The sequence below is a fragment of the Sapajus apella genome, unplaced genomic scaffold (assembly GCF_009761245.1).
Source record: "Sapajus apella isolate SASKATOON/1434 unplaced genomic scaffold, GSC_monkey_1.0 scaffold227, whole genome shotgun sequence".
Lineage (NCBI taxonomy): Eukaryota > Metazoa > Chordata > Mammalia > Primates > Cebidae > Sapajus > Sapajus apella.
The window spans coordinates 145,510-172,853 of NW_022437167.1; the positions used below are offsets into that span (position 1 = coordinate 145,510).

General features: G+C 55.8%; 1 protein-coding gene across 2 annotated transcripts; it reads left to right on the forward strand.

Annotated features, from left to right (window-relative positions):
- The first annotated feature begins 6,501 nt into the window (after nucleotides 1-6,501).
- On the forward strand, nucleotides 6,502-25,612 carry ATP13A1 (ATPase 13A1). Of its 2 annotated transcripts, none has more exons than XR_004265995.1 (26): nucleotides 6,502-7,307; nucleotides 9,930-10,019; nucleotides 10,125-10,315; nucleotides 13,370-13,442; nucleotides 13,627-13,782; nucleotides 13,860-13,929; nucleotides 14,010-14,116; nucleotides 14,602-14,731; nucleotides 14,851-14,906; nucleotides 15,130-15,256; nucleotides 15,330-15,467; nucleotides 15,544-15,664; nucleotides 16,067-16,224; nucleotides 16,620-16,795; nucleotides 16,870-16,980; nucleotides 18,036-18,161; nucleotides 18,974-19,082; nucleotides 21,199-21,398; nucleotides 21,484-21,580; nucleotides 23,054-23,214; nucleotides 23,285-23,399; nucleotides 23,472-23,690; nucleotides 24,472-24,614; nucleotides 24,830-24,941; nucleotides 25,024-25,167; nucleotides 25,282-25,612. XR_004265995.1 is itself a non-coding variant. In XM_032271217.1 (26 exons), exons 1-26 carry the CDS (start codon nucleotides 6,912-6,914, stop codon nucleotides 25,390-25,392), a joined length of 3,615 nt encoding a protein of 1,204 aa, XP_032127108.1. In that variant the 5' UTR covers nucleotides 6,908-6,911; the 3' UTR covers nucleotides 25,393-25,612. The 2 variants fall into 2 exon arrangements, 1 of the variants encoding a protein (XP_032127108.1); XM_032271217.1 differs by having other exon boundaries at nucleotides 6,908-7,307; nucleotides 23,494-23,690.
- The last annotated feature ends 1,732 nt before the right edge of the window (nucleotides 25,613-27,344 follow it).

A 27,344-nucleotide genomic window follows, 5' to 3' on the forward strand; every position in this document is an offset into this window, starting at 1 on the left:
CCTGCCTCAGCCTCCTGAGTAGCTGGGATTACAGGCACGCACCACCATGCCCAGCTAATTTTTTGTATTTTTGGTAGAGACGGGGTTTCACCGTGTTGACCAGGATGGTCTCGATCTCTTGACCTCGTGATCCACCCGCCTCGGCCTCCCAAAGTGCTGGGATTACAGGCTTGAGCCACCGCGCCCGGCCTTAAACAATATTTTTAAAAAATGAACATGCAGAGTAAAAACAAATGAACTCATCATTAAACAATGGGAATTTTTTTTTTTTTTGAGATCGAGTTTCACCCTTGTCACCCAGGCTGGAGTGCAATGGCGCAATCTTGGCTCACTGCAACCTCTACCTCCTGGGTTCAAGCTATTCTCCTGCCTCAACCTCCCAAGTAGCTGGGATTACAAGCACCCACCACCATGCCCGGCTAATTTTTGTATTTTTAGTAGAGATGGGGTTTTCGCCATGTTGGACAGGTTGGTCTCGAACTCCCGACCTCGGGTGATGTACCCACCTCAGCCTCGCAAAGTGCTGGGATTACAGGCATAAGCCACCACGCCCAACTAGGGCAGCTCTTCTTATCGGTGCTGCTGCAGGCTCTCTCCCTATACGAGCCTCTTTTGAGTATTTCCAAGAACGGAGGAGACTGTGCTTTCTGAGGCGCACTGTGCATCTGCATGTTACAAGGCTTCTTTCTGTGTTAGAGCTTGTCTTCCTTACCTGTGTTTGCAGACTGATCTCTCAGGCTGCTCTTTGCTAAAAGAGAATTGACCTCAGCTGGGCACAGTGGCTCACCCCTGGAATCCCAGCACTTTGGGAGGCCAAGGTGGGTGGATCACAAGGTCACAAGTTCGAGACCAGCCTGGGCAACACAGTGAAACCCCATGTCTACTAAAAATACAAAAAATTAGCCGGGTGTGGTGGCACACACCTGTAGTCAAAGCTATCCAGGAGGCTAAGACAGGAGAATCGCTTGAACCCAGGAGGCAAAGGCTGCAGTGAGCCGAGATTGCAGCACTTTAGCCTGGGCGACAGAGCAAGATTCCATCTCAAATACATATATATATATATATATATATGAACAGAGTGTTGTAGCATGTGCCTGTGGTCCCCGCTTCTTGGGAGGCTGAGGCGGGAGGATGACTTGGGCCCAAGGGTTGAGACTGCAGTGAGTCATCAGTGGTCACTGCACTCTAGCCTGAGTGAAAAAGAAGCTGCTTCAGAAGTTTCTTTCCATTGTTTTTTCCCCACCCCATCGCCTGCAGGGATTCCCTGTGGAATTTCCTAAGGAACATGGAAAACGACTTCTTTCTTTCAAACAAGAACCCTTCCCTGGGAAGCTCATTAAATGACCAGGAAAGATTAACCAGGCCAGGAAAGACTTTTCACCCATTCTTCCAAGGGCAGCTGGGAGAAAACCCTGGGCAGTTTTCAAACCCAGGAACAGAAAAATAGGAGGGTGGGCTGACAACCCAACATCCTAGGAAGCTTCACATGTGAAATGTTCACAAACAGAAAACAAACCTTTCACGAAATGGCAGTGTAGGGCTCAGTGGAAAAGATAACAATTAAAACACTGTGTCTGGGCCGGGCGCGATGGCTCAAGCCTGTAATCCCAGCACTTTGGGAGGCCGAGGCGGGTGGATCACGAGGTCAAGAGATCGAGACCATCCTGGCCAACATGGTGAAACCCCGTCTCTACTAAAAATACAAAAAATTAGCTGGGCGTGGTGGTGCGTGCCTGTAATCCCAACTACTCAGGAGGCTGAGGCGGGAGAATTGCCTGAACCCAGGAGACAGAGGTTGCGGTGAGCCGAGATCGCGCCATTGCACTCCAGCCTGGGTAACAAGAGGGAAACCCCGTCTTAAAAAAAAAAAAAAAACCACAAAAAAAACACTGTGTCTGTTTGAAATGTAGCATGGGGAACAGTTAATGTAAAATGACCAGGCGCGGTGGCTCCCACCTGTAATCCCAGCACCTTGAGAAGCTGAGGCGGGAGGATCACCTGAGGTCAGGAGATCCAGGCCAGCCTGGCCAGCATGGTAAAACCCCGGCTCTACTAAAAATACAAAAATTAGCCAGGCGTGGTGGCGCACGCCTGTAATCCCAGCTTCTTGGGGGGCTGAGACAGGACAATCACTAGAACCCGGGAGGCGGAGGTTGCAGTGAGAGATCACGCCACTGCACTCCAGCCTGGGGGACAGAGGGATACTCTGCCTCAATAATAATAATAATGATCATGTGAAATAAAGAGGGGAGGCTGGGGTTGGCGAATGCGGGGAGAGAACTGGAAATTTAGGGATTTACTGTGTGACATGGTAAAAAGCCCCATAAACCTGCATACCTCAACCATACCTCAGCTTTCTGTTGAAACTGCTCTCTATAACCCAAATGTGAATAAGAAATTAAGGATTGTAATCGCCACCCCACCCAGACAATGTGTAAACAAATGCTAATCTTGACTTTTGTGAACCACTTAAGTAACAATCAGAATGTCAATAAGTCCCCTGGCCCTCGAATGTCCGGAACCCCTCACCCTCATCTCCGCCCAGAAGGTGATATACAGAATCCACTAGCCCTCGGAATGTCTGAAGCCCCTCACCCACACTCCCGCCCCTCACCTTCACTCCCAAGGTGATTTTTACGGGTATAAAAGGTCTTGACACCTTCCTTTCGGGGCCAGGGGTTAGAAAGACGTGAGTCCTCCGTGGCCGCCGGCATTAAACACCCTGTAATTTGGCATACTTGTTTTCTTGTTAACTTTCTATGCTCGCTCCACGACAACAACTGCAGCCCTAGGAGAAGCAAGGCTGGGGGATGGGGTCGCGGGTTTGAGACCCAGCCGGGTCTTCCCACACCTTAGGAAGACTGAGAGGGAAACGGCGGCCGCCTAACCGAGAAAGGAGGAACTGGGGACCCCACAGGCCAAGACTCCTCCCGCCAGAAACCCATACCCGAGGCGGGATGCCGCCATGACTCTCCCGAGCCCCCGGCACAAACTGGGGAGACGCGGGGCTGCGGACGCGCAGTTGCCCTGAGAGGGCGCCGGAGCCGGAGGTGCAGTCGCGGGCAGGGACGTGACAGGACGCTCGGGGTCCCGGCTGCCGGTCCAGCCCCATCCTGAGGACGAGGGGACCAAGGGCCGAGCCGCGACAGGAGGATTCGAGTCCCATCACAGCCGGTTCCGACCAGCCCGTCCTCAGGTCTCCGGACGCCCAGGCTCTGCACGCTCACCATTTCTGGTTTCCGGATGTCCTGGGTCCTCCCTGGGGCTCCAGCAGCCAGAGTTGGTTCCACGCGACAGAAGCCGCAGTATCCGAGGACCTGGGACCCCCCGAACCAACTAAAACCCGGACCCAAGCTGGGCCCCGACGGAAAGAGACCGCTTAGGGATTTGGAATTGCCCCCCCCTCGGCGCACCTGATTGGATAGTTTGCACCACGCCGCCTCTGATTGGATGATGCCCCAGGGCCCCTCCCTCCCTGGGGCTTGAGCGACAGGAGAAGTGATCCAAATCCTGGCTGTGTGGGGTTTGAGTGACAGGTGCTACCCGCAGCCTCTCCCAACGGGGCTTTCTCTGGGACATTAGACCTGGACTTGCGTGGAAGCAGAACTTGCTCTCGGCTTTCCAGAGTCGGCACTGTCGGCTTCCTGTACTCGGTGGGTCCTCCCTGCTCTTTTTCCGGAACACCGGTCACACGAGTGTGCATGAAATTCCTGACTCCGGGCCGGGCGCAGTGGCTCACGCCCTTTGGGAGGCCGAGGTGGGTGGATTGCCTGAGCTCAGGAGTTCGAGAGCAGCTTGGGCAACATGGCAAAACCCCATCTTTAAAAAAAAAAAGAAAAGAAATTCCAGACTCCGTGTTCAATAAAGCCATTCCCTTGTGTTGGAGCTGGGGAGACTCCCAAGTCACACTGGAACAGACAGGAGGGCCTGATGTCCTCCACAGAGCAGGAATTTGGGATGAGGCTGTTGGTCCCATGGCCAAGTCTTCCTACTCCTTATTTCTCAGGCTTCTCGTCTTCAGTCAAGAAAATAAAAACATGTCTGAAAGTGAACAAAATTATTAAATGCAGGGAAAAACTGGAGTAAACATTCTATAAAGGTATTGTTACCAGAAAGGGGTCCAGTCCCAGACGCCATGAGCAGATTCTTGGACCTCGGATGGGAAAGAATATTAGAGAAAAAACTGAAAAACTAAGTATACCGCACTATATAATGGGACAGAAGGAAACATGTCATTCCTATTTTTACTGAAGATTATCTTATTAAATATTATGATCTGATTAAGTCCTATTACATTTCCTTTCTCCTTTTACAAAGTCTTATATTCATGTATCTTAAGAATATACAGCTGGGCCTGGTGGCTCACACCTGTAATCCCAGCACATTGGGAGGCCCAGGCAGGCAGATCACGAGGTTAGGAGTTCGAGACCAACCTGGCCAACCTGGTGAAACTCCCTCTCTACTGAAAATACAAAAATTAGCCAGGTGTGGTGGTGCATGCCTGTAATCCTAGCTACTCAGGAAGCTGAGGCAGAAGAATTGCTTGAACCCAGGAGGCAGAAGTTGCAGTGAGCTGAGATCAGGCCATTGCACTTCAGCCTGGGCGACAGAGCGAGACTCCATCTCAAAAAAATAAATAAATAAAAAATAAAAAAATATATATGCAGTGGCTGGGCACGGCAGCTCACGCCTGTAATCCCAGCACTTTGGGAAGCCAAGGAAGGCAGATCTCTTGAGGTCAGGAGTTCAGACCAGACTGGCCAACATGGTGAAACCCCATCTCTCCTAAAAATACAAAAATTAGCCAGCATGGTGGCTCATGCCTGTAATCCCAGCTACTTGGGAGACTGAGGCAGGACAATTGCTTGAACTTGTAAGGAAGAGCTTGCAAGTGAGCCCAGATCATGCCATTGCACTCCAGCCTGGGGGAGAGTGAGGCTCCTTCAAAACAAAAGAATATGGGCAGGGCGCCGCGGCTCAAATCTATAATCCTAGCACTTTGGAAGGCGGAGGCAGGAGGCTCACGAGGTCAGGAGTTGGAGACCAGCCTGGCCAGCATGGTGTAACCCCACTTCTACTAAAAATATAAAAAATTAGCCGGGCGTGGTGGAGGGTGCCTGTAATCCCAGTTACTCTGGAGGCTGAAGTGGGAGCATCAGTTGAACCCGGAAGGCGGAGGTTGCAGTAAACCGAGATTGAGCCATTGCACTCCAGCCTGGGTGACAGAATGATACTCCATCTAAAAAAAATTAAAATATGCAACAATATAATCTACAAAATTTAAATATCCAATAAAGATTTTTTTTTTTTTGAGGTAGAGTTTTGCCTCGGCCTCCTAAACTGCTGGGATTACAGGCATGAGCCACCGCGCCCGGCCACAGTAAAGATTTTTTTTTTTTTTTTTTTTTTAAGGTGGGGTTTGACCCTGATGGCCAGGCTGGTCTTGAACTCCTGACCTCAGGTGATCCACCCACCTCGGCCTCCCAAAGTGGCCAAGGATTACAGGCGTGAGCCACAGCGCCCGGCCAAGATTTTTTTCTAAGCTTAAATAAATTAACTTTATCAGAGGACAAATAGAAACATTATAAAATATTGTTACTGTTTCTCACACATATTAATTGTTTAATCTTACTAATTGGTACTCTTAATCCTATTGTGGTTTTGTTCAAATAGCATTTATGCAGCAGTATAGTTAACAATATAGAACTATATAATTTCAAGTAAACAGCAATTTTTCAGTTTTTATATTTAAGTGGTAAGTTTTTGTAATTCTTTTTTTTTTTTTTTTTTTGAGACAGAGTTTCACTCTTGTTACGCAGGCTGGAGTGCAATGGCGCGATCTCGGCTCACCGCAACCTCCGCCTCCCGGGTTCAGGCAATTCTCCTGCCTCAGCCTCCTGAGTAGCTGGGATTACAGGCACGCGCCACCACGCCCAGCTGATTTTTTGTATTTTTAGTAGAGACGGGGTTTCACCATGTTGACCAGGGTGGTCTCGATCTCTTGACCTCGTGATCCACCCGCCTCGGCCTCCCAAAGTGCTGGGATTACAGGCTTGAGCCACCGCGCCCGGCCTTGTAATTCTTATCTATTACATTAACGCACTTGGCTGGGCGCGGTGGCTCACACCCGTAATCCCAGCACTTTGGGAGGCCGAGGCGGGCGGATCACGAGGTTAAGAGGTCGAGACCACCCTGGCCAACATGGTGAAACCCCGTCTCTACTAAAAAATACAAAAATTAGCTGGGCGTGGTGGCGCGCGCCTGTAGTCCCAGCTACACGGAGGGCTGAGGCAGGAGAATTGCTTGAACCCGGGAGGCAGAGGTTGCAGTGAGCCAAGATCGCGCCATTGCATTCCAGCCTAGCGCCTGGTGACAGAGCAAGACTCTGTCTCACTGTCTCAGGAAAAAAAAAAAAAAAAAAGTCTCTTGTCCGGTGTGGCCTGGCCGGTCCCCGCCCCCGCCCCTCACAAGCCCCGCCCCCGCAGCAGGCCCCACCTCCTGAACGCCGGCGCTCCCCTGACCCCGCCTCTGCAGAGTCCAGGCTCCGCCTCTCGTGACAGGTGAGGCCGGTGTATTCAAGGAGGAGGGCTCGCTTCTATCGATTCAGGTTGTCAGGGTGGCGCCCAGCCCGCTCTGCCGGCTTCGTCTTTTCCGGTCTCAGTCTGGCGTGGCAGTAGAGGCAGGCACTGTTAGGTCTTTCAGTCCCTCTTTGTCATGGCGGCGCCCTACCTCTTTTTCCGGCCACGGCCTGTCATGGCGGCACCCGCGGTTGTCCCTGCCAGGCCCAGCCTGCTCTGCTGTCCTGGCTCTTCCTAGTCCAGGTTGCCATGGCGGCGCCCTGGGCTTACCGGAAGTAAAGCTTCGGAAGTGAGGCGTGCCTCTGCCCGGAAGTGAGCGCGGCGCTGGGAAAGATGGCGGCAGCGGCGGCGGTTGGCAACGCGGTGCCCTGCAGGGCCCGGCCTTGTGGGGCCCGGCCTGGCGGGCAGCCCAATCCCGGGCCGCAGCCGCGCGCGCTCCTTGCCGCCGGGCCGGCGCTCATAGCGAGCGGTGACGAGCTGGTCGCTGCCGTATGGCCATACCGGCGGTTGGCGCTGCTGCGGCGCCTCACCGTGCTGCCATTTGCCGGGTTGCTCTACCCGGCCTGGCTGGGCGCCGCAGCCACTGGCTGCTGGGGCTGGGGCAGCAGTTGGGTGCAGATCCCCGAGGCCGCGCTGCTTGTGCTTGCCACCATCTGCCTCGCGCACGCGCTCACTGTCCTCTCGGGGCATTGGTCCGTGCACGCGCATTGCGCGCTCACCTGCACCCCGGTAAGTGTGCACGCGCGAGCCCGACCCCCAGCACGTTCAGGTCTCGCCGTGGGTCCCAGCTGCGGCTTTCCTGTCGGTCCCCATCCCATCCTGGGCCACCCGTCTGCTGGACCTGGGTTCACAGGGGCGTCCTCTACACTTTGGCGCAGGCTTAATTACGACCCCGCTGCTGATTTGCTGTGCAACCCTGGTGCGGGTTATTTCCTTTCTCTGAAGTCCTCCTTAATAAGTTCATTTAGATTCAGTAATGTAAAACCTATGAAAAGCCTAGCGCAGGGGCCAGCATACGTCGCCCAGGTCAGGTAGGACTTGTTCATGCTAGTTACCATCTTAGAGACTACTCTCGTTCGTCTGGAAACCGCCCTACCTTCCTTCTCATCTGTCTCCTACCTTGGTTTTCAAAGTGTAAGACGAGACCACTGGGGTAGATTCCCCCATCTGTGAAACTTTACATGGTTCTTAGACTGAACCAAGTCTTGCTGTGTGGTGCTCAGTGGTCTTCCATACTGTGACTGAAAGAAGCATGAAATGCAGTTAATTACAATGTTTAAGAGAGGCAGGAGGTGTTTATAAGCGGGGCACTTAACATGATGTCTGTCTGCACGATGATGGTGGTGATAGTTCTGCTCAGGATACAACAGCAAGCAGGGTCACACTCCTGACCCACAGTTTAGAGTTCTGAGTGAGCAAGCGTCGCCAGAGAAGTTGGTGACTGCGAGCTGCCCTGGGCTGGAAGCAGTGACTGTGCCACCTCTCTCGGGGCCTGCCTCAGGTGACACCAGCAGGTTTGGAACCATGGACACTGAGGTATATCAGGAAGGTTCCCCCCTGATCCCAGGAGTGTGTTTGCCTCAAGAAGACGAAAACAGAACAGCATCCAGGGGTACAGAAAAGCAAGCCCCCCACCCTCTCTGGCTCTGAATGAGGGTTGAATCCTCATTTTCCTTTCCTGAGAGACTGAACCTGTTCTTTCCTTCAAAGAGTCTTATCCCAGGGGAGGAGCTCAACTTGGTAGCTTTGAGTTAGTACAATGAAAGATCCCAGTGGGGGACAAAATAAAGGAGTCGTTGAGGGGACCATGGCACCATTCAGACTTCAGCGGTCTTTTGACCTGAGCTGAACAGCTTAGCTGTTAACTTCCTCTCCAGGGATGGAGAAGTGGACGGAGCCAAACAGCTGTCAGACAAGAGAGGGAGATCTGGGTTTGATTCAGATCTCAGAAAGGGCAGCTTCTGCTCTCTGGGTTCCAGTTTCCCTTTTCTGTAAAGTGAGAACCGTAACACCTACCTTGGATGCCATTGTGAGAAGCAGAGATGATATCTGCAAAGTGCCTGCCCTGGGGCCAGCACGGTGTATAGCCTCTTGTACCTTTCTTCCATGACATCACCCGAATTTGTAGTTACTTGATTGTTGTTATTTGCTGCCTGCTTTGGAGGCCCATGAGCTACCCGTGGGGTGGTGCTTTGTTTCTGCGGGTCACTGTCGTGCTCCCCCTTTTCTGTGCAGCTCTGTCTAGCAGAGCCACAGAGGGAAGGCTGTGGCTCACGGGGTCCAGGGCGCATTAAACGAGCACCATTCAGCATTTCTGTGTCTCAGGTGCTGGGGAAACAGCAGTGAACAAAACAGCAAATTCCTCTGCCCTTGTGATATTACTGGGCAGGAGAACTCAGAGTCAGCAGTTAATGCTAAAGAGAGATGACATCTAACATCAGGACAGGATGGGACATTGCCAGGGAACTTTAGATGGGGCAGCCAGGGAGAGGCTCCTGAGAAGGTGATGTTTCAGCAAAGGCCTGAGGCAGCAAGGGAGCTGGTTGTATGAATGTGTATTCCAGGCAGAGAAAACAGCACATGCCAAGGCCCTTTGCTGAGGCGTGGTTGAGCCTCATGTGTGTGTGCACTCATGGAGTGGAGTGAGCAGGGTTGGTGGAGGAGGGGAGCACTGAGCAGGAGACGGGGTGTCCTGTGACGGGGGCTTGGCTCATGTGAATTGAGGGCGTACTCAGTGGGTGCCTGGCAACGTTCTTCCTGTTTGAGTTCATGTCACCGTCAGCAGAGCAGAGCCCTGGGCATTGGATGCTGTCTGAGCAGCTTCCCAGCTTTTTTGTTTTTGTTTGTTGTTTTAATTGAGATGGGGTCTCACTCTATCACCCAGGCTGGAGCGCAGTGGTGCAATCTCGGTTCACTGAAACCCCTGCCTCTCGGGTTCAATGGATTCTCCTGCCTCAGCCTCCTGAGTAGCTGAGATTACAGGTGTGTGCCACCACACCCAGCTAATTTTAGTATTTTTAGTAGAGACAGGGTTTCGCCACATTGGCCAGGCTGGTCTCGAACTCGTGACCTCAAGTGATCCTCCCGCCTTGGCCTCCCAAAGTGCTGGGATTATAGGCTTGAGTCACTGTGCCCAGTCTTGTGCTCCCAGCTTTAAGACACGGCACCAGAGGCACTGCAAAGTGGTCTCCCTTGTCCTGAAGACAGATGAGGGAGTGACCGAGGCAGCACCAGAGTCCAGTGGCATGTTTCAGAACATACCCAAAGAGCTGCTGCACCCAAAACCTCCCCAGGGAGGTCTTGGAACTGTGGGTTGAGAAGAGCTCAGCCACAATGCTTTGTCTCTGTCAGGAGTATGACCCCAGCAAAGCGACCTTCGTGAAGGTGGTGCCGACCCCCAACAATGGCTCCACAGAGCTCGTGGCCTTGCACCGTGACAAGGTAGGGACTGCCTGCTGGGCTCCTAAAGGAGGGGCTTGAATGGGATTCCCAGGCCTTGACACCCCAAGGTCGGGGCCTCTGCCACAAACACACCTTCTGCCACAGGGCGAAGACGGGCTCGAGGTGCTGTCCTTCGAATTCCAGAAGATCAAGTATTCCTACGATGCCCTGGAGAAGAAGCAGTTTCTCCCCGTGGCCTTTCCTGTGGGAAATGCCTTCTCTTACTATCAGAGCAACAGAGGCTTCCAGGAAGACTCAGAGATCCGAGCAGCTGAGAAGAAATTTGGAAGCAACAAGTGAGTCCTTGATTTGCCTGTAATGCCTGTGCCTTTCTGTCCTGCTTCCCTCCTGATTAAGGGTGCCTAGAAAGCAGGACGGAGGAATCTGCCCTTTTATTTATTTTATTTTATTTTTTATTTTTGAGACTGAGTCTTGCTCTGTTGCCCAGGCTGGAGTGCAGTGGCATGATCTCTGCTCACTGCAACCTCCGCCTCCTGGGTTCAAGTGATTCTCCTGCCTTAGCCTCCCGAGTTGCTGAGAGTACAGGCACCCACCACCACGCCCAGCTAATTGTTGTATTTTTAGTAGAGACGGGGTTTCTCCATGTTGGTCAGGCTGGCCTTGAACTCCTGATTTCAGGTGATCTGCCAACCTTGGCCTCCCAAAGTGCTGGGATTGCAGGCGTGAGCCACCGCGCCAGCCAGATCTTCCCCGTTAGCCAAATGTGCCAGATCACTGTGCTCTAGTCCAGTCTCCCCTGAACTTGCCTGCTGACAGGAACCCCAAAGAGTCTGCAGCTTGAAGGCCCAGCCCTGGGGTGTGAGACCCCTCCCTGAGTGTAAAGCCCTTCACAGGAGCCTGGCCCTTGGCCCATCCACAGCAGCAGCTTTGTTTTAAATTCTTTTTTTTTTTTTTTTTTTTTTTGAGATGGAGTTTTGCTCTTGTTGCCCAGGCTGGAGTGCAATGGCGTGATCTTGGCTCACCGCAACCTCCAACTCCTGGGTTCAAGCAATTCTTCTGCCTCAGCCTCCCGAGTAGCTGGGACTACAGGCACGCGCCACCATGCCCAGTTAATGTTTTTTTGTATTTTTAGTAGAGATGGAGTTTCATCATGTTGACCAGGATGGTCTCAATCTCTTGACCTCGTGGTCCACCCGCCTTGGCTTCCCAAAGTGGTGGGATTATAGGCGTGAGCCACTGCGCCCGGCCCTTCGTTTTAAATTCTTTTAAAATGTTTGTTTGTGCAGAGATGGGGTCTCGCCATGTTGCCCAGGCTGGTCTCAAACCCCTGGCCTCAAGCTGTCCTCCTACATCGGCCTCCCAAAGTGCTGGGCTTCCAGGCACGAGTCACTGCAGCTGAGCTAAACACTGCAGTTCTCGCTGTTTCACTTCTGCACGTCCCAGCACTTTAAGAATGGCGGGACCGGGCGCGGTGGCTCACGCCTGTAATCCCAGCACTTTGGGAGGCCGAGGCGGGTGGATCACGAGGTCAAGAGATCGAGACCATCCTCGTCAACATGGTGAAACCCCGTCTCTACAAAAACTACAAAAAATCAGCTGGGCATGGTGGCGCGTGCCTGTAATCCCAGCTACTCAGGAGGCTGAGGCAGGAGAATTGCCTGAACCCAGGAGGTGGAGGTTGCGGTGAGCCGAGATCGCGCCATTGCACTCCAGCCTGGGTAACAAGAGCGAAACTCCGTCTCAAAAAAAAAAAAAAAAAAAGAATGGCAATGAACACAGTGACTGTGTCTGCATTTTTTTGTACCGAGTAGAATGGCCAATGTGCAGTGCATACCCTGTCCTTTCACCTTAACCAAAACTGTGAATGTGACACATAGCTGGGAGTAGGAGAAATGGGCTCCAAACCCCGTCACGGCCTTGTGACAATGGTGCTCAACCCAGAAACCCACAGAACACCCAGGGAGCTCTTTCCTGACTTAGTTACTATTCAGAGATTACAAATATGTCGACCACAACTGTCAATCTAATACAAGGATTTATAAGAAACATTTAGCAGCTTCTACTCCAGTCACATTAATGGCCCGTGGCAGCTGTGTTCCCTTTCATGCTGTTTTTAACTCACGCAGTGGTGCCCAGCAAGATTCAAGGGAAGGGCTTATTGTTGTTGTTTTTTCTTGTGTTTTTGTTTTGAGACAGAGTCTCGCTCTGTCACCTAGGCTGGAGTGTAATGGTGCAGTCTTGGCTCACTGCAGCTTCCACCTCCTGAGTTCAAGTGATTCTCCTGCCTCAGCCTCCCAAGTAGCTGGGACTACAGGCACGTGCCACCACACCAGGCTAGTTTTTGTATTTTTAGTAGAGACGGGGTTTCACTGCGCTGGCCAGGCTGGTCTCAAACTCATGACCTCAAATGATCTGCCCACCTCAGCCTTCCAAGGTGCTGAGATTATAGGCATGAGCCGCCGCGCCCAGCCAGGCTTATTGTTTTCTAGCAGCAGGGCTGCTTTCTGGTTTTCTCTTCTCACATCCCATACATAAGACAGAGTGATAATGGCCCTAGTTGACGTGACTGGCACCCTGATCAGATTGGGCCACGGCACGCAGTGCTGCAGAACGGACCCAGAGGCCCAACTGTTTGCATTCTAGAGCTTTTTTTGTTTGTTTTTTTGGAGACAGGGTCTCACTTTGTCAACCAGGCTAGAGTGCAGTGGTGTGATCATGGCCAGTTGCAGCCTTGAACTCCTGGGCTCAAGCATTTGTCCCACCTCAACCTCCCAAGTAGCTGGGACCACAGGCTCACGCACCACCACACCCAAATTTTTTGCAAAGAGAAGATCTTGCTTTGTTGCCCAGGCTGGTCTCCAACTCCTGGGCTCAAGTGCTCCTCCTGTTTCAGCCTCCCAAACTGCTGGGATTACAGCTGTGAGCCACTATGCTCGACCGTTGTGGGGCTTTAATTCAGGAATCTTTTAGAAAATCTCAGCTCTGGTGGGGCTGGAGCTCGGTGTCCTCTGCTGTCTGCAGCTTCAGGGCTCCCATCCTTCAATCGGAGCTTCCTTCCCTACTTGCTGTGTCACCCGACGAGATGATGGGGCTCTCGTCTCACACCAGCCCCAGGCTGCTGGGAAGAGCATATTGCAGACTCAGGAGCTGCATCTGGCTTCTACAGAGCTGAGGGCTGTGGGTGGGCAGCGTGTCTACCCCAGGCGCGGCCAGGATGAGGGAGAGCCACAGTCAAATGGATCCTCCCGCTCACCACGGCTCCTGACACCCACATGTGGCTCTCGGTTTCTTGAGGGAGGCCTGTCATGCTCAGGTGGAAGGGGTCAGGGTGGAGGCTCCACACCCCGGAGGCCTTGCCCTGAGAACAGGAGGGACCTTGTCTTTTTCAGGGCTGAGATGGTGGTGCCTGACTTCTCGGAGCTTTTCAAGGAGAGAGCCACAGCCCCCTTCTTTGTGTTTCAGGTAAGGCAGCAGCTCTGGCTCGTCTCCCCATTTCCTCCCCTGGGCTTTCCTAGCTGGAGTAAGTCTGCCCACCACTTCTAAACCTGAAAGCTGCTCCCTGTCCTCATGGGTCAGAGTCTGTGGCGGAAGGGGCTCCTGGGAACAGGGGAGGTGGGGCAAAGACAGACAGGCTGGCGTCCCGCAGGTGTTCTGTGTGGGGCTCTGGTGCCTGGATGAGTACTGGTATTACAGCGTCTTCACGCTGTCCATGCTGGTGGCGTTCGAGGCCTCGCTGGTGCAGCAGCAGATGCGGAACATGTCGGAGATCCGGAAGATGGGCAACAAACCTCATATGATCCAGGTGCGGCCACCGGGGAGACCCGGGTGGGGAGCGCGGCAGAGCTGGCGTCTGTGCTGACATCCCTGTGCCCTGCCCAGGTCTACCGAAGCCGCAAGTGGAGGCCCGTTGCCAGCGATGAGATCGTACCGGGGGACATCGTCTCCATCGGTGAGACTGGGCTCCGCTCAGTCCTAGGGGGAGCCCCAGCCTCAGGGCCTCTGGCCAACCCTCCTGCCTCTGCCCTGCAGGCCGCTCCCCGCAGGAGAACCTGGTGCCGTGTGACGTGCTTCTGCTGCGAGGCCGCTGCATCGTGGATGAGGCCATGCTCACGGGGGAATCCGTGCCACAGATGAAGGTGCTTGGCAGAGGCTGGGGGTCCTAAGCTGTTCGGGAGGAAACAGGCCAGGAGGTGGAGGACCAGGGGGTGGCCGGGATCCTCCCCAGGCACAGGCAGAGGAGGCAGGGTAGGCACCATTGAGTGCTGTGGACGGGGGAGCTGGGTGCTGGGGGCGAGGAAGGAGGTCAGAGAGCCAAGGGCAACCAGCGTACATTGGTGCCCTGCAATGTCAGACCAAGGTGGGCTGGGAGCAGCCTAGAGGGGTGAGTCCTGGACGAGGCCAGGTGCAGGCCCCAGGGAGCGGGCACTGTGAGTGCAGTGGGGAGAAGACAGGACGGGGTGAGGCTGGGGACCCGGGAGCTGGCTGGGTTGTGCTGGTCAGGTGGGGAGCCCACACAGTCAGGCTGGCTCATTCCAGCATCAAGGTCCAGGTGTCCAGGAACTCGGACAGAGAAGGAGGCAAGGTGGGCCTGGCCGTCCAGGTTCACGATCTTCCTCCCCAGGAGCCCATCGAAGACCTCAGCCCAGACCGGGTACTGGATCTCCAGACTGACTCCCGGCTCCACGTCATCTTTGGGGGTACCAAGGTGGTACAGCACATCCCCCCGCAGAAAGCCACCACGGGCCTGAAGCGTAGGTGCCTCATGGGCGTCTGGGGGTGTCCAGGCTCCCACACCCTCCCCCATCTGCTTGATTACGAGGGAGTCAGGATGAGGAGACAGACATGACGGTGGCTCTGCTTCTCTCCCCAGCGGTTGACAACGGGTGCGTGGCCTATGTCCTACGAACCGGATTCAATACATCCCAGGTACAGGGCCACGTCTGGGGAGGGCAGGCCCCGGGGCAATCGGACAGCCAATGCATTAGCCCTTTCAGACTCCAGAACATCTGCCCCACGAGCTAACTCTGGCAGCACAGCCCTGGATATGGGCCACGGTACACAAGCCACCCTAAGACCAGGCTGATGCTCTCAGGCCTGAGCTGCTGGAGGGAGCCCAGACAGCAGAAAGGCTGTCCCTCGATCCTTCCAGGGCAAGCTGTTGCGCACCATCCTCTTCGGGGTCAAGAGGGTGACTGCAAACAACCTGGAGACCTTCATCTTCATCCTCTTCCTCCTGGTGTTTGCCATTGCTGCAGCCGCCTATGTGTGGATTGAAGGTAAGTGCCATGGCCCCCAAAGTCCCCTGCACCCGCCCCAAGAGGCCCCAGGCTGGCAGACCCTTCTTCGCAGGCACCAAAGACCCCAGCCGGAACCGCTACAAGCTGTTTTTGGAGTGCACCCTGATCCTTACCTCAGTGGTGCCCCCTGAGCTCCCCATCGAGCTGTCCCTGGCCGTCAACACCTCCCTCATCGCCCTGGCCAAGCTCTGTGAGTGTGTTGAACGGGGTGGGGCGCCAAGCGGGCTGGGGCCAGGCAGGACCCCTGACCCCACTCCCGCCCCTAGACATGTACTGCACAGAGCCCTTCCGGATCCCCTTTGCTGGCAAGGTTGAGGTGTGCTGCTTTGACAAGACGGGGACTTTGACCAGTGACAGCCTGGTGGTGCGTGGCGTGGCTGGGCTGAGGTGAGCGTCAGGGGCCCTGGGCTAAGGGTCACCCAGCTGGGGTTTCTGGGAGGTCGAGGGACAGGTAGCCCATCGAGCCCGAGCCCTCACTCACGGGCAGTGAGGGCCCTGCCTCAGGAGTTCCCCTTAAAGTCCTGGGTGTGAGCCAAGGCAGAGGCACGGCGGCCCAGCTCAGGCCTGGAACACCCCGCACCAGCCTTGCAGCCGCATGACCCCACACACCATGCCTGGCTTCTGGGGGCATCTGTGAAGCAGCTGCGGGTCTCACAGGGACCCAGATGGCACCCAAGGCCCCCAGTGACTGGCGCAGATTGAATTCCGATGAGGATCCTTCCACTAGTGGAAGCGCAGCTTCGCCCCATCTGCCTGCACCCTGTAACCAGCTGTTCCCCGTCCTTGCAGAGATGGGAAGGAGGTGACTCCTGTGTCCAGCATCCCTGTAGAAACACACCGGGCCCTGGCCTCATGCCATTCGCTCATGCAGCTGGACGATGGCACCCTCGTGGGTGACCCCCTAGAGAAGGCCATGCTGACGGCCGTGGACTGGACGCTGACCAAAGGTGAGGGGCTGGGGCCTCAGGCACAGCAAGGGGGAGCCACTGGCTCTCAAGTCCTAGGCAGGCGGGCTGCACCCCTCAGAGGAACTTGGGGACAGGCAGGCCTACAACTGATGCTCTCTGAGGTGGGTGGTCACAGGCTCACCTTAGACCCAAGACAGGCCACATCCTTGGGGTCCCCTGGGGTTGGAATCCACCTTGCCCTGGCTGAAGCTACAGTGCCAGGATCTTCTGAGTCCAGGTCTTCCAGCTCTAGACCAGCCCCTGTTCTATCCTAGAGCCCCTGATCAGGCCCTGGGGGAGGCAGGAGGGAGGTGGGGGAGGCCGGGGGGAGAGGTGGGGGCTTGGCTTCCTCTTTGGAGCGAAGCCCCTCAGGACTCGTACTTATTTGTTTCCAGATGAGAAAGTATTCCCCCGAAGTATTAAAACTCAGGGGCTGAAAATTCACCAGCGCTTTCATTTTGCCAGTGCCCTGAAGCGAATGTCCGTGCTTGCCTCGTATGAGAAGCTGGGCTCCACTGACCTCTGCTACATCGCGGCTGTGAAGGGGGCCCCCGAAACTCTGCACTCCATGGTGAGCTGGCCCCAGCCTGGGGCAAGGGGCAGGGGCGCTGGGCGGCCCATGACGTCCCCCTGCGTTCCCTGCAGTTCTCCCAGTGCCCACCCGACTACCACCACATCCACACCGAGATCTCCCGGGAAGGAGCCCGAGTCCTTGCGCTGGGGTACAAGGAGTTGGGACACCTCACCCACCAACAGGTATGGACCCAGGCACCCCCGCCCGCCCTCACTATGTGCCTGGCCCGCCAGCTCTTCCCTGGGTCACCTCCGGTCCCCTACAGTGCCAGGTCAAGTGGTCGCGATTTTGTCCTCCTTGCCCCACCTCCAGCTTCTGCCTTAGGAGACCCCAGATGGTCCTCAGTCCTGAGTCTCCTGCTGTGGAGACCCACTCAGTCCTGGCTCACACGGCACATGCCAGCCTCACCCCCGCAGTCCAGGTGTGACCCTAGCACTACTCTTCTGCCAGCGTCTCAGGCAGGGCTTGGTGGCATCCTCAGCCCTCTCACCCATCCATCATCCACAAATCCCACCCTCCACCTCCACTGCCAGCACATCTGCCACTTTGCTGGCTTCTTCCTGGGCTCTTGTTCAGTTTGCTGGCACCCTACAGCTGCAGATCCTTCTGGAATTTAGCGTCAGGTTGCAGCGCTGTGTGCAGAGCCCAGGCCACAGCTCACAGCCTATTCTCTGTGCCCCGTTCCTGCATCTGGAGCCCCTCCCCAGTGGCACAGGTTCTCATCGCCTTCAGAGTGGCCATCTCTGAGGCCTTTCCACCCGCTTCTAGATTCCATCCTCACCTCCTCCCTCATGGCACTCAGCACTCTGATTTCTGTAACTTTCTTGATCTGTGTCTCCCCTGGTGCTTTGTGAGCTCCCTAAGGCCAGGGGTATGTGGTCAGTCTCTGGTATGTGGTGGAGCCCCAGTGAGTAAGGGTTCATGGCTAAACTCCAACATTATTGGGAGAGTCCCTACTTCATTGACTAGGCAGCTGAACCACAAGGGGCTCTGAGGTGTGTCCATGTCCACAACTAGGACATCGAGCCACATTTGGGGGACCCAGAGCCCCCAGTCACTGCCAAATCCCACCCCTTGAGTGTGCTTGGTACCCTCCTGGCATTTCTCCCCTCCCGACCCTCGCATGTCCCCACTATGGGAACAGGGCCTTCCATTGTCCCCTGGCTCCCAGCGCATGGTCAGAGCTCAGGAAACAGAGAGAGGGACAGATAGTGAGGGTGCCCCTGTCTGTCCACAGGCCCGGGAGGTCAAGCGGGAGGTCCTGGAGTGCAGCCTCAAGTTCGTTGGCTTCATCGTGGTCTCCTGTCCGCTCAAGGCTGACTCCAAGGCCGTCATCCGGGAGATCCAGAACGCGTCCCACCGGGTATGGGACGGGGCTTGGCTCCACGCTCTGCATGGGATAGAGGCAAGGAGGTGACAGGAGAGGACAGTTCCAGCTTTGTGGTGGGGGTGGGCACCCAGGTGTCACAGGCCGTACATTTTGGCTGAGCAAGATCATAGCTCAGGTGCTAACCTTGCCCCTGGCCCAAGGACGCTCGGGGACCTGCCCGTGCTGGCTTCTCTCACCCTCACAGACCACCCGCCTCGCCCCTCGCATCATGGAAAGGCGGGGCCGCTTCTCTCCACCTCCCCAGTCCACCGCCATCCTGGAGAGAAGGAAGCTGAGGCTGGGGAGGCGAGGGGCGTGCGGCAGCGCCTGCCTGGCCTGGTGGTTTCTGTGTTGTCTCTGGTGGTTCATGTTTTCTATTTTGGGACGTAGGGTATGTTTTTAGGGTATGTGAGTCATCTCAGAGGATGATGATTCTGGGGGAGACAGGTGATGTGATCAGTCCCCACCAGGCCCAGAGATCATGGTCCCATCCTCCTCATCACTGAAATATTACCCCCATAGGCAGCCACCAAGCCAAGGGAGTCCACCCCCAGGGCTGGTTGTTAATTTATATGGCAAATCTAAGCTAAGGATGTCCTCAGAAGGACACACATACACGTGTCATTTGTGTAAAACAACCTGAGTGGGGGTGGACTGTGGCCCTTGGAAGCCTATTCAGGGTGTCTTATTAGAGGCCAGGGATCTTCCACTGCGGCCTGCTTTAGGAGGAGACTTGGCAGCCTTGTCTGTGGCCTAGAGCTTGGCCCCAGGCTACCCTGCTGAGCCTCCGCCCTTCCCTCCCCAAGGTGGTCATGATTACGGGAGACAACCCACTCACTGCCTGCCACGTGGCCCAGGAGCTGCACTTCATTGAAAAGGCCCACACGCTGATCCTGCAGCCTCCCTCCGAGAGAGGTGAGGCCCCAGCCCTGCCTGCAGTGGGGAAGGGGGACCCTGAGTCCAACAGCAGTTCCATCACCACAGCCTACCTGTGTGCCAGGCTACGGCAGCACAGTGTCTTCAAATGCCTGGCACCACGGTGGTACCACTAATCACAGCCCTGGAGTCACCTCAGACAGCGTGCAGGCAGTCACTGGGTCCCAGGTCCTAGGATCTGTGGCATGCAGGTGTTTATTTATTTACCGTAACAAGGCAACAGTGTGACTGCCATCTCGGGTTTCCGGTGCACTCATGGGCAGATGCTGCTCCGACCACACTTGCTCCCCATCCTGATCCTCCCACCCTCCTTGGCCCGGCAAGGTGCCTGTGTAACCAAGAGTTCCCTTCCCAAGCACAGGGACCGCTGGCATTCTCAGCTGCAATTGATGGCACTGTTTGCCCAGTGCTCAGCCTGGCCAGACCCCGGGCTGAGAGCTCTGTGTGTGTGACTGCATTGGTCCCTCCACCCTGTCCTGCACGACACGGAGCGGCTTGCCTTCCCCACACCATAGGAGGAAGCTGGCTGGGTCAGCTTTCAGGGTCCCTGCTTTGTAGAGAAGGGACAGGGGCTCAGGAGTGAACCTACTTGCCCAGGCCACTGGATGTCACCATGGCTAAGGATTGGAACTCAACCTGACTCCAGGGCTCATGATTCCAACCTCTCCCTGGTGACCTCTTCGAACAGTGCCCTGGATTCAGATTGATGGACAGGCAGACATACAGACCTAGCCCCTCCTGGATAGAGGAGTAGGGTCTACCAGACGCCTGCCCCAGGGCTGGAGGCGAAGCCCCCGTGGGTGCACACAGTTCAGGGCCTGCGTGATGGCGACAGAGTGCCCTAAGGAGAGCCACGGGGAGCGGCGTTGCCACAGGGCTGCCGGCAGCAAACATTCACAGGTCCTGGCCAGGGCAGCTTCCAGAATCTCTGGGCCACTTCTCAGAGGACTAGGTCTCTGTCCTCCCTCTGTGCTGTTGGTCCCAGGTCTCCCTGGTCCCAGCCCCAGCTACCGTGCTCTTCCAAGAGTGTGGGGATTGCGGGCAGGTGGTCTGGAGGGGAGGAGCAGGGCTGTTGATTGACAAGTGAAGCTGGTCTAACTGCAGCTACAGCACAAGCCAGGTGGAGGTGAGCTGCCCTTCAGCTTGAGACAGTCCAGGGTGAGCAGGCCAGCGTTGGGAGGGCTGGTGGGTCACCCTCAGCCATCCTCAGTGCCCAGCATCCAAGCCAGGGCCAGCCGGCAAGAAAGGGGAAGTGGAGGCCGGGCACGGTGGCTCAAGCCTGTAATCCCAGCACTTTGGGAGGCCGAGGCGGGTGGATCACGAGGTCAAGAGATCGAGACCATCCTGGTCAACATGGTGAAGCCCCGTCTCTACTAAAACTACAAAACATTAGCTGGGCATGGTGGTGTGTGCCTGTAATCCCAGCTACTCAGGAGGCTGAGGCAGGAGAATTGCCTGAACTCAGGAGGCGGAGGTTGCGGTGAGCCGAGATCACGCCATTGCACTCCAGCCTGGGTAACGAGAGCGAAACTCCGTCTCAAAAAAAAAAAAAAAAAAAAAAAAGAAAGGGGAAGTGGAGCAACAGGAAGTTGAGAACTCGGGGGGGCCCTGTCAGAGTTGGGGGGTAGGGGAGTACCTAGCCCCAAGAAAACAGTATTTCGGATGGGTCAGTAGGGGGGTACCTAGCCCCAAGAAAACAGTATTTCGGATGGGCCGCAGGCACAGGGACAAACAAGGTGAGGCCCTGGTTGGGTGCTTCCCAAGGAAAACGCCGCAGCCCCCTTTTGTATGTTTCAGGTTAGGGGTCTTTGCATGAGGTGGGGGCATGACTTACCTGGGGTCAGGCTGTCTGGGTTCTAATCTGGCTCTATTCCGTGATCTCAGGCAAGTAGCTCAGGCCCTGGGTTCCACCATGTGCATGTGCGGAACATTCTCTGTGGAGTGCCCAGAGCAGGGCTGAGGGTCACCGAGGCCAGTAGGGAGGTGGTGGTTCCAGAGAGGAGAGACTGGCGGGTGCTAGGGTCCCAGTGGAGGGAGCGTGCTACTGAGCCTGGGCAACCAAGCCCCCAGCCCTAACCCTGGGTACTACCCACAGGCCAGCCGTGTGAGTGGCGCTCCATTGATGGTAGCATCGTGCTGCCCCTGGCCCGGGGCTCCCCGAAGGCGCTGGCCCTGGAGCATGCTCTGTGCCTCACAGGTGATGGCCTAGCCCACCTGCAGGCCACCGACCCCCAGCAGCTGCTCCACCTCATCCCCCATGTGCAGGTGTTTGCCCGTGTGGCCCCCAAGCAGAAGGTACGTGTACAGCCATGGGGGTTGAGGGCACAGAGGTAGGCACACAGGCACACAGTCCCTGCTGAGCCTGTCTTTGCCCACACAGGAGTTCGTCATCACCAGCCTGAAGGAGCTGGGCTACGTGACCCTCATGTGTGGGGATGGCACCAATGACGTGGGCGCCCTGAAGCACGCTGATGTGGGTGAGTGCTGTGGGCTAGGGCGGTTCCTTCCTTTGTGGACCAGGTGTTGGGGACACATCACTGAGCTAGAAAGACAGCCTTTGGTGCTCGGGGACAGCCATGGGGGCACTAATTTCTGTGAGGAAGCAGTGCAGGGGATGGGAGGAGGCTGCAAGGTTAGGGGCTTTCAGGGTAAGAAGGAATGCTCATATCCCAGGAACAGAGCAGGGTGGAGGCCAGAGGCCTGGAGAGAGAGTCAACAAGCTGGGAGAGTGACTCAGAAAACCTAGAGCTGGAGCTGTGCAGGCGGTTCATAGCCTCAGATTTCTGTCGAAAGCACTTATGACTGAGCACTGTGGCTCCTGCCTGGAATCCCAGCACTTTGGGAGGCTGAGGCAGGAGAATCACTTGAGTCTTCAAGACAGTGGTGTGATCCCCTCTAACCTTAATGACAGAGCAAGACCCTGTCTTTTTTTTTTTTTTTTTAATGGAGCCTGTTTCTGTCACCCAGGCCAGAATGCGATAGCACGATCTCAGCTCACTGCAACCTCCATCTTCCAGGTTCAAGCAATTCTCCTGCCTCAGCCTCCCAAGTACCTGGGATTACAGGTGCCTGCCACCACACTTGGCTAACTTTTGTATTTTTAGTAGAGATGGGGTTTCACCATGTTGGCCAGGCTGGTCTTGAACTCCTGACCTCAGGTGATCCGCCCTCCCCGGCCTCTCAAATTGCTGGGATTACAGGCATGAGCCACCTCACCTGGCTGTGTTTTTGTTTTGTTTTGTTTTGTGTTTTTTTTACAAGAACAGAGGTGTTAAATTGAACTTTAAAGATCAACCTCACATTGTTTTTTTTGTTTTCCAATATTTATCTGTTTTTATCTATAAAACAATTTTTGAGTATTGTTTGCCTCCTAGAATCACGCTCCTTGGCGATTTCTTTTGAAATCAGTTCAGTTTTTGAGACCGTGTCTTACTCTGTTGCCCAGGCTAGAGTGCAGTGGTGTGATCTCAGCTCATCGCATCCTCTGCCCCCCAGGTTCAAGCGATTCTCTTGCCTCAGCCTCCTGAGTAGCTGGAATTAAAGGCACATGCTACCACCCCCAGCTAATTTTTGTATTATTAGTAGAAACGGGGTTTCACCATATCAGCCAGGCTGGTCTTGATCTCCTGACCTCAGGTGATCCGACCATCTCTACCTCCCAAAGTGCTGGCATTACAGGCTTGAGCCACCGTGCCCGGCCTAGTGTGTGTTTTTTCATTGCATTTGTTGTGGGAGTTTGTTAGCGGTGGTTTGTTTTCTTAAAGTAATTTGTAGAAAGCAACATGGGTGCTTTCTGAGGTCTCCTTAGGGGGTCAAGTGAAATGGGGAAGTTTGGGAACTGTCCTGACAGGAGCCAGCTGTGGAGCTTCAGGAGCAGGGGCTCTGAGGCCAGCGAATCTGCCCCTCCATGGAGCCCGCTCCTCCGGGCCTGACACCCTCCTGCCTGGCAGGTGTGGCACTCCTGGCCAATGCCCCTGAGCGAGTCGTGGAGCGGCGACGGCGGCCCCGGGACAGCCCAACCCTGAACAACAGTGGCATCAGAGCCACCTCCAGGACAGCCAAGCAGCGGTCAGGGCTCCCTCCCTCCGAGGAGCAGCTGGCCTCCCAGAGGGTAAGTCCCAAGAGGGGAGGCTCTGCACCCCTTCCTGGCCAGGGCTGACACCCTGCTGCCCACCCTGCAGGACCGCCTGAGCCAGGTGCTTCGAGACCTTGAGGATGAGAACACGCCCATTGTGAAGCTGGGGGACGCCAGCATCGCAGCACCCTTCACCTCCAAGCTCTCGTCCATCCAGTGCAGTGAGTCCCCCAAGCCCTGCTCCCCTTCCTCCATTCCCCCGCTGGTGCTGGTAAGCACACCCACACCCACAGCTGCCTCCCCGCAACCCTGCAGTCTGCCACGTGATCAAGCAGGGCCGCTGCACGCTGGTGACCACGCTGCAGATGTTCAAGATCCTGGCACTCAACGCCCTCATCCTGGCCTACAGCCAGAGCGTCCTCTACCTGGAGGGGGTCAAGTTCAGTGACTTCCAGGCCACCCTACAGGGGCTGCTGCTGGCCGGCTGCTTCCTATTCATCTCCCGTTCCAAGGTGGGCCCCAGTGGTGCTGGGAGGTCAGGGATGCATGGGCTAGCCAGGGCCAGGCTGTCACAGGCACAGGAACTGTCATCCCAGGTTACAGACAGGACCCAGGGCCCCAGAGGTAGGGGCTGTAGCTGGGATGGCCCAGGAAATGCCGGCAGGGCAGGTGAGGACTGAGGCTTCCAGACCCTTCCAGGTGTCACAACTTGGGGTCCTACACCTGTCCATGGGCAGGGATCCCAGGGTGGGCTGTGCAGAGCCCCACAAGCAAGGGACAATTATCAAGAGGGTAAAAAGCAACTAAGTGGATCACCGGCTACACAGGACAGGCTGGTGGACAGCTGGGGACGTCTGTGTGACCCGACACTCAGGCCGAGGTGTAAAGAACCAGAGGGCCAGTGGCCAGGAACTAGACAGAAAGACCTCAGCCAGGCATGGGCTGAGGCAGGGAGGCCCCGGTAGCTGGAGGGAGTGGGAGGTTGCCTGGGCAGCATTGTGCCTGTCCCATGGGCTCCAGGGAGGGCAGGTTCTGCTTCATGGTTCTTAGGCCCCTGTGGCTGCCACTGGGAGGCTGGATGGTGGATCCACAGCCAGGGAAGCAGCCCTGGGCTCAGGGTCACAGGCAGACAGGGCTGGGGGACTGCTGCCGACCCAGGAATCCTCCAGGATTTGGTGGCGGCTCTGCACAAGGCCTCCCAGGAGGCAGGGGATGTTACTGCCTGCTGAGTGGTCAGTGTGGCCCCAAGTGAGCCAGGTCCTGACCTCCCCTCAACCTGCCTTGCTGCTGCAGCCTCTCAAGACCCTTTCCCGAGAACGACCCCTGCCCAACATCTTCAACCTGTACACTATCCTCACCGTCATGCTCCAGTTCTTTGTGCACTTCCTGAGCCTCGTCTACCTGTACCGTGAGGCCCAGGCCCGGAGCCCCGAGAAGTAAGTGTTGCCCGGAGGAGGGGATGTCTCTGCAGCTGACAGTAGCAGGAGGGTGACTCCACAGACATCAGCAGGAGAGCCTGGGGGTTGTCCAGGGTGACCAGGGAGGGGCACAGGACAGGCAGGGCCCTGGCTCTGTCCCAGGGCAGCAGGAAGTCACAGAGTGTGTGAGCCAGAGCAGAAGACGGGGACCTGACCCCCATGTGTCCCTGCAGGCAGGAGCAGTTCGTGGACTTGTACAAGGAGTTTGAGCCAAGCCTGGTCAACAGCACTGTTTACATCATGGCCATGGCCATGCAGATGGCCACCTTCGCCATCAACTACAAGGTGATGCCTGGGCCCCGCCTGAACACTCCCTGTCTGCCCACCCAGCCCCACCCATGAAGCCATCTGTCCCTCATCCCCACAGGGCCCTCCCTTCATGGAGAGCCTACCTGAGAACAAGCCCCTGGTGTGGAGTCTGGCAGTGTCACTCCTGGCCATCGTCGGCCTGCTCCTCGGCTCCTCGCCTGACTTCAACAGCCAGTTTGGCCTCGTGGACATCCCTGTGGAGGTCAGTGGCCCTGTGGATGTGACCCTGGGGCTCAGCTTGATGGGTCCTTCCTGTGGCGGTGACCCTAGGCCAGGCTGCAGGTCTCCAGCTCACCATCCCTCCCTGCCCTCACAGTTCAAGCTAGTCATCGCCCAGGTCCTGCTCCTGGACTTCTGCCTGGCGCTCCTGGCCGACCGCGTCCTGCAGTTCTTCTTGGGGACCCCGAAGCTGAAAGTGCCTTCCTGAGACGGCAGTGCTGGTACCCACTGCCCACCCTGGCTGCTGCTGGGCGGGAACCCCACCAGGGCCCCGGGAGGGAGCCCCGTCCCCAATCCCCCACGGCAAGGCTGTACAGCCTCGCTCTTGGAAGACTGAGCTGGGACCCCCACAGCCATCCGCTGGCTTGGCAGAGCCAGCCCCGAGCCAGCACCTTTGGTAAATAAAGCAGCATCTGAGATTTTAAAAAGCCCTGCCTCTACCTCATCTGCGCCACACAGTGTTTGCTGTGAGACTGGGGACAGAGGGTCACTGAAGAAGGCACCACCCCCCTCCCAAAAGGGTGTGCGATGTTGGTGAAACCCTGTAGCACTTTCAGCAGTTGAACTTGGACTTGTCCCTGCTCAGAAAATTCAGTGCAGGCCGGGCGCGGTGGCTCAAGCCTGTAATCCCAGCACTTTGGGAGGCCGAGGCGGGTGGATCACGAGGTCAAGAGATCGAGACCATCCTGGTCAACACGGTGAAACCCCGTCTCTACTAAAAATACAAAAAATTAGCTGGGCATGGTGGCGCGTGCCTGTAATCCCAGCTACTCAGGAGGCTGAGGCAGGAGAATTGCCTGAACCCAGGAGGCGGAGGTTGCAGTGAGCCGAGATCGCGCCATTGCACTCTAGCCTGGGTAACAAGAGTGAAACTCCGTCTCAAAAAAAAAAAAAAAAAAAATTCAGTGCATATTTTCTAATTTAACAAGCACTCCCTGGCCGGGTGCAGGGGCTTATGCCTGTAATTCCAGCACTGTGGGAGGCCGAGGTGGGCAGATCTCCTGAGATCAGGAGTTCAAGACTAGCCTGGCCAACATGGTGAAACCCCATCTCTACTAAAAGTACAAAGATTAGCCAGGTGTGGGGGCGGGCGCCAGTAATTTCAGCTACTCAGGAGGCGGAGGCATGAGAATCACTTGAACATGGAAGGTGGAGGTGGCCGTGAGTGGAGATCGTACCACTGCAGTCCAGCCTGGGCGACAGAGCGAGACTCCATCTCAAAAAAAAAAAAAATAGTATCTCCATATTTTCATGGTTGGTTTCACATTTTTACAGCTCAGGCGCTGAGAAGCCTTAGAATGAGTGGTATTTTTTTCTTTCCCATAATACATAAGATAACAGCATGCCTTCTTCTCTGGTGGTGTCTGAGACGTGAGGAGTATGATCCGCATCATTACAAGTATTGACTGTCACACCTTTGCGGTCCTGTGCTGCTGTACCATCTCGTGTCACGGTCAGGGAGCTCTAGCTGAGCATCAGCTACAATGTGACCCGGAAGCCTGGCTTGACTCTTAGCTCAGCAGTGTCCTTCCTTTCAATGGACTCACTCATCACAACTCAAGAATTGCAGAGTAGGCAGCACAGAGCCAGTCGGAGAATTCTTTTTTTTTTTTTTTTTTTTGGCGGGGACGGAGTTTCGCTCTTGTTACCCAGGCTGGAGTGCAATGGCGCGATCTCGGCTCACCGCAACCTCCGCCTCCTGGGTTCAGGCAATTCTCCTGCCTCAGCCTCCTGAGTAGCTGGGATTACAGGCACGCGCCACCATGCCCAGCTAATTTTTTGCATTTTTAGTAGAGACGGGGTTTCACCGTGCTGACCAGGATGGTCTCGATCTCTTGACCTCGTGATCCACCCGCCTCGGCCTCCCAAAGTGCTGGGATTACAGGCTTGAGCCACCGCGCCCGGCCTAGTCGAAGAATTCTTGCCTCCTTAGCAGCCAAAGCCTTTAGGAAGTAAAGTTATAAACATACTTTAAAGTCTGTATTTCCAGCCCCAAAAGTCCACTGAGTGCTGGGTATGGGAACATTACAGCTTACCAGCGGCTTGTGGCAACCCCAGAGCTGGCGCTTCTGGACAAACCTCCACCCCCTGCCTAAAAGGGCCGCTTCCTGCTTTGCTGTAATTGGGGCCTCGAGCCTGATCCAGCTTTGAGGATCACTG